This window comes from Sinocyclocheilus anshuiensis, unplaced genomic scaffold (assembly GCF_001515605.1).
Source record: "Sinocyclocheilus anshuiensis isolate Anshui unplaced genomic scaffold, SAMN03320099.WGS_v1.1 scaffold532, whole genome shotgun sequence".
NCBI lineage: Eukaryota > Metazoa > Chordata > Actinopteri > Cypriniformes > Cyprinidae > Sinocyclocheilus > Sinocyclocheilus anshuiensis.
The window spans coordinates 1609194-1620425 of NW_015555819.1; the positions used below are offsets into that span (position 1 = coordinate 1609194).

The following is an 11232-nucleotide window of genomic DNA, read 5'->3' on the forward strand; positions in this document are numbered from 1 at the left end:
TATTTTTCTTACAAAAACGCATCGATTTGCTACAGGAGGCCTTTGTTCACCCCCCGGAGCCATGTGAGACACTTTTTTTATGGATGGGCGCTTTTTATTTCACTCCTTTTGGACTGAAGCAATGCAACACCCGCTGACTGGCATTAAACAGCTTGAAAGATTAAAGATAATTTTTTATATAACTCCGACTGGATTCGTCTGAAAGAAGAAGTCATATACATACTGGTAATGTATAGCCTGAATGCACTAAGTCGCTTTGGATAAAAGCGTCTGCTAAATGCATAAATTATTATTAAATTATTAATTATTATTAATTATATACACCTAGGATGCATTGAGGGTGAGTAATTTATGGGCTAATTTTCATTTTTGGGTGAACTAACCCTTTAAGGAAAGATTTCACTGCAAAATCTTGACATTACTATACCACTCTCATATCATTTCAAACCTTATATCATTGCAGAACTTTCAACAGGAATCTGAAGAAAATTCTGTATAACAACAGTTCCTTGTGACAGTACAGCTCTTAAGCTCCAACACTGACTGTCAGCAAATCAATAAATACTTATACTTTGGCCTGTATTGTATGGCTTCGGAAGACCTAAAATGTAGCACACATTATATGGACCCAAGTTAAATTGAATTTTGGTGTATTTATTGGTCTTTTTTGGAGCTAAGTAGACATGGTCACTATGAACTTGTAGTATGAAAAACTATACCTTTAAACTTTCTGACTGAATGAACCAAATGTCATGCTGTAAAGATATTTTAATGTAAAACAATGCTGTTATTCACCAAGTGTGTTATGTTTTTAATGATTTAATCTTTTTACTCTTCTTGCACTGTCTTGTTTTTTGGAAGTGATTTGGTTCAGATGTACTTCTTGACTTCTTTCTCTGGGTTCTTGTGAATATTACCCAGCAGGCTTTGTGCAATTACATCATGGCTAGCTGGGAAAAGGTTAACATGCATTCCACGGTTAACATGACTGAAAACATGGGCTTCTTAACAGAGAAACCCAACCCCCTGTTACCCTAAAATACATATTGGGTATCTAAGATATTATGCAAAAAATAACAATCTTCTTTGAAGGTGTAATTCTGTCAATGTAAATATACCCAGCTGCAACACAGTTGGAGAGGTGATTTTTATATCACCTGAGGTCTTACTATAATTATAATAATTTGTTACATTTATATAGCACTTTTCTGGGTACTCAAAGCGCTTTACATGGAAGGGGGGAATCTCTTCAACCACCACTAGTAAGCATTAATCAGATATTACTGGTTTATTTATTAGTTGTTAGACAAACACATTGATAGTATTTGCTTTGTTGCAGTATGCTTTATTTTTTAGACATGTAAAAACAAGTAGTTTTCATTAACTGTGTATCTGCAATTTGTGCCTCCTCTAGTGCCACCAAACATAATTGTTTACTAAAAACATAATTTCTAAATTAAATTCAAAATAAGTGTTGTATTACGGTATTGAGAATGAGCAATTGTAAATTAATAATTACAATAATCTTTTAGCTAAATATTCATCACCTCCTTTTTTTCTTCTATCAAGGTACAAACAAGAAACGAAACCACTCAAACCAGCGAGTGAAGAGGCCAGATTACAAAGTGGCATACGTTCAACTGGTGAGTGTTATTCTATTGAGGCCTAGATTTGAAAGTGCCTGACATTCATTGTTAAAGTCCCTGTGTGTACCTGTGGTCTCTTCTGTCCATCTTGATTTTCAGAAAATGCCCCCATCATTAGCACAGGACCATTTAAATTCCCTTTTTAAGACTTTATTGATTATGGGTGCTTGGGTCAGGTGGATTGTTTTAGTTGAAGTTATTGAACAAAACAAGAGAAATGGGATGCTTGGGTATTTAAGCCCTGCATTTTTGTTTCTTCTTTGTTTTGAGGGCCCATCACAGCTTATGTTCCCTTAAAAAAAACCCAAGGCACAGGTACTCTTTGATGCGAAACCCTCACCTTATTGTGTTCGACTCCCTGAGTCCCATCGCTGCTTGTTTAGTTTCTGTCTCTCACACATATTCGCCCCTGCCCTCCTGAGAAAGGCGGCAGTTTGGGTTCTGGCTTTGGCCAAGAAGGCAAGAGGTCGTCTTTGGTTACATGCCAGACTTTGTGCAGGAATTATAGTACAAAGTTCTCAGAGAGCTATGGTTATTATCATGGGCGGATGGGAGAGTTGTTTCTTGGGGCATCAGAACGTTAGCATTGGTCGCGATCCAGTGGCGAATTGCGCTGCTGGGTTCACACCTGTTTTTGGGCAGAGCCCTGGGCTGTTGATACCGACTGTGTTTGAAGTATGCTGGCATGAAAATACCTTAATCTGATCTCCTTTGATTCATTTAGGAAAGCTGATTTTGTTTCTTTACGGTTTTTAGTTTTCAAGAGAAGCATTGGATTGTTTGCTCTCTTTTTTTCAGCCATCAATCAAGGCAGGGATAAATAATTAAACTTGTCAAAACAGAGCGGCTTGTAATGGGTTACACAAGCAAAACACAAATTAATATTTAAAGGTGAACTTCCGCTTGACAAGAGTTGAATGACTTCCTGTGTGGCTTTGCGCCATCTATTTAACCTTCTCATAAACCCAGTTAGGGACTTGGATCCAGAGAATTACTGCATCCTGTTCCTAACATTTGTCTTCTTTCAAATGCAGTGCCATATTTGCTTAAACATTTCTGGAGAGAACTACTTCCTTGTTGTCCAATCTTTCAGAAAGTCATGCTTATTTATATGTGAATAACATGCAAGCTAAAAAATCTCAGACCGCAGCGAAAAACACTGATATGAAACCACATTTCCGGCCTCTTTCTTCTCCTCCAGCAGGTCTGCAAAAAAACACTGCCCAAGAAAAGCCCTCCTTTCTTTTCAGTGGTGGGTGAAAACAAGATTGTTCCTAATTGACACCACATGTGGGGGAGTGTTCTGTGGTTGGATACCCTCAACGGTTCCCCCCGCCAACCCTTCCCCCCCAACGCACTACATCAGCTAATATTCCAGAGGCAATACGGTGAGGAACGCTCTCTACGACTCCGAACCCCCCAGATTTTACAAACTCCAGGCTCGTTGAAAAAGCCGTGTGTTAGTACGGTTCTTTGATGGCCACTCTCTCATCAGACCTCCCCACGGTGGGGAGGAGTGCGGGAGGAGAGAGAGTTCATCAAGGAGGAGGAGGGGGTTACGGATGGATTCGACACATGAAGCGAGGTGAGCGAGGGCACTATGGAGCCGTGCCAGAACAGGGAGGTCCAGACAGGGGTCAGGGAAATCTTAAGCAACATAAAATCTTGAGACAATATCAAGGTTTTACGTACGACCGCTTTGCAAGTAACGCTCTAGTTAAATGAAATGATATCCTGTGCTTCCCTTTGCAAGGCTGTGACCTGTTCGGTCCTGGTATAAAGGTTCTGTTTGTTGATGTTGCGTCTGTAGTTTCCCGGGCTGGCTGGCGTAATGCACATAGCACATGTTATTGTATAGACGCTCCCTATCAGAATCACTTACCCCCTACACTGAATTTCATTGATCTGTAATGTTGTATAATTGGCATTTTGCTTAACTATATACCTCATTGAAACTGATTTTGGGGGAACACTCCAGCTTGCCCACTTGTCCACAACAACTGTTTATATTGCCCCCCCCCACCACCCTGCTTTTTCCACAAGGGTCTTGTTGCAGGCATCAGTATTTGGCAAGACAAGGCAACTGTTGTTGGTACTAATGGATGTTTGTTGTTGTTGTTTGAAAGCTTGTTGCCGAGTCGTTGTTTTTTGGGGCTGTGTTTCAGTCTGGATCACCTGGTAGCCAGGCTACCTTTCAGATCGGATCGCGATGTTCCACCTGAACTTGTGAGCACACTCTGCTCAATTACCACTCAACAAAACCGAGTGAAACTCAACCATGCTAAGGCATACTATTATTTTTCTATTCAAATGGGTTCCTTCCTGTTACACACATCTCCCCCACTGATTGCCATGCACAAATTAATACCCTTTCCGTTTCTGCTGTTTTAAGTTGATGGCTCGTGAAAGTTCACATTGTGATCTTATCAACACTAGATGGCAACGTTTGGCTTCAGTGGTGCTGAATGAATGTAGGGCCCTACAACATTACTGTCATGTATTCCTTGCAGTTCAGAGTACTGTAAGCCAAAGTAATGAAAGAAGAAAACTGACATGTCTATGAGTAATTCACGTGTTGCATGCCTTCGAACACGTTTAGAAAATGTACAAGGTAAGTTTGTAATTAAGAAAAGGTATGAGGCACATTTATAATTGAATTTTGCAGAACAGAAAAGTTAGGAGGTAAGTTCATCAATTAGAAAAGGTACAAGGCTCATTTATCATTGTTCTGTAGAAACAAAACTTATGAGGTAAGTTTGTCAAATTGAAAAGGTACGAGGTGAGTTTAACATTGTAGCAAATGTATGAGGTAAATTTGTCTTTGTATTATAGAAAAGGTACAAGTTACGTTTGTCATTATTCAATAAAAAGCAACTAGTTAGGTTTGTTATTATAGAAAAGATACAGTGTAAGTTTAAAATTGTACATCAAAAAAGGTATGAGTTATACATTTGTCATTGTAGATAAAAAGATGCAAGATAATTTTGTCATTGTAGAATTATAATAAGATGTTTGCCGGCATTTTTTTTAAATGGTGGACTAGGCTAGGTATAAAACGTTGACACTGTTTATCAGATTTGGTTGTGCATGTGATTAGGGCATTTTTAGGCAGATTTTTTTTATCTAACTACAATTTTTAATTGCAAATGTACAGTATTTCATCCACCACAAGGGCTTTCGTAAGGCTGTGCTCGGATGAAAGGAGCACAGCATGAATAATGGAAAGGCCAGCGGGGTCTCTGGCATCCTGTTTGAAGCAAACACACACACTCAGTTCCCCAGTGTACGTCCACTACGAGACGGCCTCTGTGAGTGCCAGCAGACGCGAGCAAAGGAGATGATATTGAAGCCCTGCCTCCACCTCCACTCCACGTCCTTTATGAGCTGTGTATTTCTTGCGTTTCCCTCAAGCCACTCTCATTTAGTATTACTACAAACACTCATTGTCATTCTTTTTCCACCCCATTACTGTTTTATCAGTCTCTCGATGTCCAGGCACCACCCAGCTTTATTTCTGTATCATTTTCATAATAAATTACACCGAAACTAGCAATACTTTTCCTGTTATGGTACCACCTCAGTTGTCCTGCTTCTGTCTCTGTCTCTCACTATTCCTTTCCCCCTCTCTTTTCTTTTGTGTGTTTTGTACACCGGAGATTGAGGGAGAGGTTCAGGACCCTACATGCAAAAGTAGGGGTTATCTTTGATTGCTGTTGACAGGGTCCAATATCCTGGGGAACCAAAAAATAGCGAGGACTTGGGCAAGTCTGAACAAGTCGACCGGTCACAACTGTCATCACTGCAAACATGGAACGAGTGACTCAGTGGCTTAAAATGACATGAAGGCTTATACTGCTCTGAATGGAGACTTTGCCACCCCTTCCTTTAGACTGACCGCTTGGCTTGACCGTAATGATTTAACAAGCCAGACTGTGTGCCAGCCGATTGTCTACGCCCGTGTGTACGAGAAACAGTTCCCCAGTTGCAGTGGAAACCTGCTTCTGTTTACAGTAATGGGTACAAAAACGTCTGTCTTATGGCTGTCCTCATCGAGGAAATATAATATGCTTTGTTTAATTTTTCCCTCCGCACACTTTTCCCTGGCGTTGAGGATTCATTAGAGTGGTTTTGGGAACAAAGGCTCTGGACCCCCACACATGTTTGGCAAGGCAGCTGTGTCTTGGCATGGGGAAAGCATTGCATGAATCATGTTCTCTACTGCTGTGGCCAGTCAGGTTTTGACAGCTGGGCCACTATACCCATGCCCGAAGGAAGTGTTTATGCACAAACGCTGGTCCTCTTCTGGGAGGCAGTCAAGGCGTCAGAGTGAAGCAGAGCAGACAGACAGACTGGCACGGGCCCAGATAGGCCTCAGCTGGGCCTCAGATGGGCCAAATCCTTGGTTCTCTCTGAAACGCTTTACATTAGCACTATTGGTCTGTGCTGTTTTTCACAGAGGGTGCAACAAATTCGGATACAAAGACTGACCAGTGCTTTTGGTGTAATAAACTTGCCTCATTCGTGTAATTCCATACCTGTTGTAGTAGTCAACGTTTTTGTGTGCTTATGTTACATTTACAAATTTGGCAGATGGTTTTATCCAAAGTGGTTTACATTCAAAGTAAACTTTTTTTTTTTTTGCTTCATGGGTTCCCTGGGAATCAAACCATGATTTGTATTGTTTCTTGAGATCAAATATGAAATGCTACAATAGTCCCATTGTCTTTATTGTTTTTACACATTTTTGGATTGTACATAGGCTGCATTCCACTTAAACACAATCATACTTTTATATAAACAAACCCATCCACATTGCATTTTGTTGGTCACTGTGGTTTAAAGGTTGCACCAAATTTGCGAGTTTATTGAGATGGAGTAGAGGTCATGCACTCATTGAGAACATCCGACTCCTCCCTTGTGATCAAGTCTGGGAGTTTTCCATTTGTTTGTCCCAACCTGGGTCCTCGCTACTGAGACTAGCCTTGGAATTCTTGTCTAGCCATAGAGCTGCTCTGAATTACCACTTTGATTTGCAAGAACCATTAAAGCTACAAATCATCTCTTTATCAGGAGCCTGTCCCCACTATCCCACCATCGTTTTGACTTTTGGCTCAATTCAGGCTCATTTTTTGGTATGGTGTGTGTCAAGACCAAGAGATATGAGGTGTCTCAGGGCAGCCAAATATCTGTGGTTAGTGAGTATCAGTTGTCAGTTAAGACTGTGGACTCAGAGGAAGTAGCAGTGTGGCCCACCCAGTGAGACTGGCAGAGGGAGCTGTTTACAAGCATTTCCCTGCATTTCCTGCTCTCCTGTCTGGTAATGAACTTGTTAATAGACTTCCAACATTACGCAAACATGCCCTCATCATTAAAAGTCCTGAAAATGTGGTCACATACAAAGAATGTCTCAGATTTATACATTTTGTTTGGCTTTAACTCCTTGGTGCAAAATAAATCAAAATTGTGATAGTTTCATTCTTGCAGCAGTGATTGGCCAAGGGGAAATAGCGAAGCATGAGAAGAAAAATGAATGTCTCTGAGGAGATATCGGCAAACACCCAGGTCTTGATCTCACTCCCACTGGAGGGTTTTGCTAGTTAACTTGCTAGTACATTTAAATAGTACAACTTTTTAATTTATACTCCCAACCCAGTTCATTCTGTTTTCTTCTGGTACTTGCATTTTTTTTTCTGAAGATAACATGTTAATTATTTTTTCCCCTCATCTATGGGAATATAAAGAGCATCGTACACATTTAAATTGGAGCTTCTGCTTCTGTCTAATAGTTTAGCCATCGTCATAGAGCAAACAGTGATAAGGCAGCGACTAAAGGGGAGAGGGTGGTGCTTTATGTACGGAAACCCCATCTACTGCTAATCCTTTCAGACTGGCCCAAGTCATGCCAGTTGTTCCTGTTTGACTGATCGTGGAAGTGATTGTGGGATGTGAGTCACTAGAGTTCACCAAGAGTGCTAGTGTTAGGGCAGTTACTGATTTGGGGTGACTGCAGACTCTATTCATTGAAACTAACTCTAAGAATCTTTAAAGGTGGGCTAGTAAATGCTATATAAATCAGACTAAAGGTGAAGTCTGTGATTTCTGACACTAGCATCACCAAACAGAATTGCCAAAAATAAGGACTGTTTCCTGAACACTCACCCTTTTTTTAATAAATACATTTTTTTTTTTCAATTCTGAGTGGTCCTTGCCATATACAATTTCCCACCACAATGCTGGCTGACAAACTATGACAACCTTCCATTTCCTAATAGGTGTCCCGAGTTGTTCCTAATGTCAGGATGATTGTTTGGATGCTTGAGAGTTGCTATGGTGTTCTGAGTAATTGCTGGGCATTACTAGGTGGTTGCTTATTGGCCCAAGCCAACCCCTAAGTTTATATATGTTGGTTGCTAGATATGACTCAAGTTCCTCCTGTAACATAAGTATGTGCCCCCTTTATGAAATATCTTGAGACCAAAAGCAATAATACATATTATTCACAAACCATTATGAACCAATGTATTTAAATGAAACATTAATGCATTGTTTCCTGTTCTTTTCTTTTACGTTTTTGACATTTACTGTTTTTTCAGTCATTAACTCCTAATATAATTAGAAACTTCTCTTGCTCACAAGGGCTCAGAATGCACGTCTATCCCTGATGTAAAGCCACTGAATGTACAGTTTATGGTGTAAGTTCAGGGCCTGACTTATAGAGGGGTGGAGGAGGGGGAGAGTCGGTTAGTCTAACAGGAACAGATGTTGGGTTGAACCCAACAACAACATTTTTGTTCCATGCTTTAGTCTTCCTTATTTCGATTATTTTACGCACAGGGGGTGTCAAATAAGACATGTCAATGCGTAATTGATGCATCCAGCACTTTCTGGATAATGTATTACATGCTATTCCTAACGACTACTTTTATTACATAATAAACATGAATATGAAGTGCTGCGTTTAAATTTGAAATAGTAATATTAATACTGTTCTGTTAAATCAAACTCTGGAAGTGTTTGCCATAGCCTGAGACAAGAGTTTGTACACATTATGTATAAACATTAGTGCTAGCCAAGAATAAGGCACTTGTTTAAGGTACATTAATGTTTCGGTGGACAGTCATGTGGTGACTTGTTTTTGTTAATCAGCCTCTCTTGTCAGGACTTCCAAACTTTTCAACTCCACTCTTGGATTGTCATGCGAACGGGTCCCCCTGCCGGTCTTTAGTCATAGTGTTTTTTTTTTTTTTCAAGTAAAGTTTACCACAGGTGAAGGAACAAACATTTTTTTGGCATCCATTTTAGTACTCCGTTACTAAGGTCCTGCCTGTTTTTAATAGGTTTGGTTCTTGTACTTTCACTTGGCTGGACTCCGTGTTTATAGTGTGGGGTTTTGCATTCCTAGATGGTAGGGTTGGAGCGCCACTGCTGAGCCTTGGAGGCCAAGCTGTTGATTTTAAGTGTTTCACTTGTTTTGTTCACCCTCCTTTTTATTCCACTATTCGTTGGTCATTTTACTCACTTAAAAGTTACTGCATTTTTTTACAAAGAACAGGCCAAAATAATAGATCATCCCAGTAGAAGCATTTGTTTCAGAAAGGCACTGCTTTTAATTAACTGTTAACTCACTGCAGTCCCTGTTTCCTCCTGCTGTTGCCACACCTTGTTTTATCTTTGGAACAATATTGATGGTCTCTGGTATGGAGACGTACCAGCAGCACTAGCACATTGTCTCTCTGCATGCACAAGGCCTATTCCCCCTTCCTGTCTGTCAAAAAAATTGACAATGTTTTAGAAGGGCCAGGCCCCTGAGATATGGTGATCTATTTATTTCTGCAAGTTTTTCAGAGGCAGCGTTTGAGAGCAGATCTCCGGAAAAGGGCACTGTGTTCTGTCCAGTGAAGTGAAATTGATGAACAATTTTTGTCAGTAACATTAAGCATTAAAGATTGTACAAGTGTAGATATTTATTACTTTTAGGAGGAAGCATGATGCATTCTTCAAAACTACTGTTCCACAAAAATGAAATGGAACAACATGGATGACAAAGTTGATGACAGACAATCTTTAAACCTTTAACAATTCCTGCTTTTCTTACAGGCTCAGCAGCAAACCTTCCAGTTCCCAGATATCTTTCCTGAGAAGGATAAGAAGCACGAGGAGGGCTCTGTTGAGGAGATGCAGGAGAAGTTCATGGAGGATGAGCGTCAGAGGCAGAAATCAGATCCCAGAAGAGGAGGAGTTACTGAATGGTTTGGCCTCTAGACAGACCAGTGTTGAATGAAGAATGACTTCAGAGAGGCAACAGCTGAATGAAGAATGTGGTGTATTGTAGATTGTATTTGCGCAGGAAGAGCCATTTACAGTGATCTGACCAGCATCCATAGAGGGCCATTTGCAGTGATCTGATCTGACTCGATGGAAAGACAGATTGCCTGAGAGAAGGCTTGGAAATCCATTACTCTATTAGAATCATGTGCTCTGTCAAAGAACGCTGATGTCTACATAGCATATGATCAATCCTGACCATCTGCCATGTCATGAAAGTCTTTCAGGTTATGTTCTCCTCCCACAGGTCTCAGAAACTTGCTCAAGCAAAGGTCTTCCTTGCGAAGTTCTTGAGCATACATGTTTCCTTTTCTTTAAAGTTCCTGCAAATTTTTTTCCTTTTGCCCTCGCTGATCTTCAAGTTCATGAACTACTTGTGGTAAAATGGTCAATCTAATAAAGTGACTCTCCAGTTCTTCGTGCAAAATCATACTCTTAATGTTGTTCCTGAAAGCTCTTTTAAAAAAAATCTGCATACTTCAATTCCAATAAAACAGTACAGCATGACTTGTTTTTGTGTTTTCTTCAACTTTGTTGGCTCTAGAGTTAGCTATTCCCCACAGATGTGTTGGATAACCGCTTGCCAGCTCTCATACCAGAGCGGCTTACTTCACCCAGCCAACCTGGTGTTCGCCAGGGAGAATGTCAATATTGATAACATTTGCCCACTGTTTTGTGCTTGTACTCAAGTACCCCCTGCATTGCAATTTGATTTAATACAAAAAATACCTTGTAATGGACCAGCTGGACAACAAAGAAAGAACCCTTAATTTTTTTCCAGTATCCTCATTGCTTGAATGAATGAGGAGAGCCTACGTTATATTCGGGAAGTCTCGTTGTGGTTGCCAAGGTTGGCCCCCTTCATCCCTCCCCTCGACAACCCAATCAACTCCCCTTCTCTTGCCCAAACCTTATAAAAGCATTGAAACACAATGCTTTTAACTGAGCTTTACAAAAGCCTGGCACAGATTTCCTGATTTGTTAACTTAATGTTCCCAACACACTGATATTGACCATAATGTTCTGGATTTGGGAAGACTTGGATCCTTGATCTCAGACCAGCAGTAATAGGAGTTATATGGTTGCTTTCCAGGATTATTGCTTCGTTTTAAAATTATGCTCCCCTACTGGTGATAAAAACAAATGTGACTTCAGAATTTTTAGGAGGTAAGGGAAAAGAATACAGAACTGAGGGATTGTGGAAGATACGTCATTACTAAAAACTAGATGCGCCATCCATCCGATGCACACGTTCTCTTCT

The 11232-nt window shown here is 40.4% G+C and overlaps 1 protein-coding gene across 1 annotated transcript in view; it reads left to right on the forward strand.

The window, feature by feature from the left end:
* LOC107675287 (39S ribosomal protein L23, mitochondrial-like) overlaps positions 1-10358 on the forward strand; it is a 25171-nt gene extending 14813 nt beyond the window's left edge. The window contains exons 4-5 of the mRNA XM_016469586.1: positions 1570-1643; positions 9744-10358. Coding sequence (XP_016325072.1) covers positions 1570-1643; positions 9744-9908 — 239 coding nt within the window. The 3' untranslated portion in view covers positions 9909-10358. The remainder of the gene's footprint in view (positions 1-1569; positions 1644-9743) is intronic.
* The last annotated feature ends 874 nt before the right edge of the window (positions 10359-11232 follow it).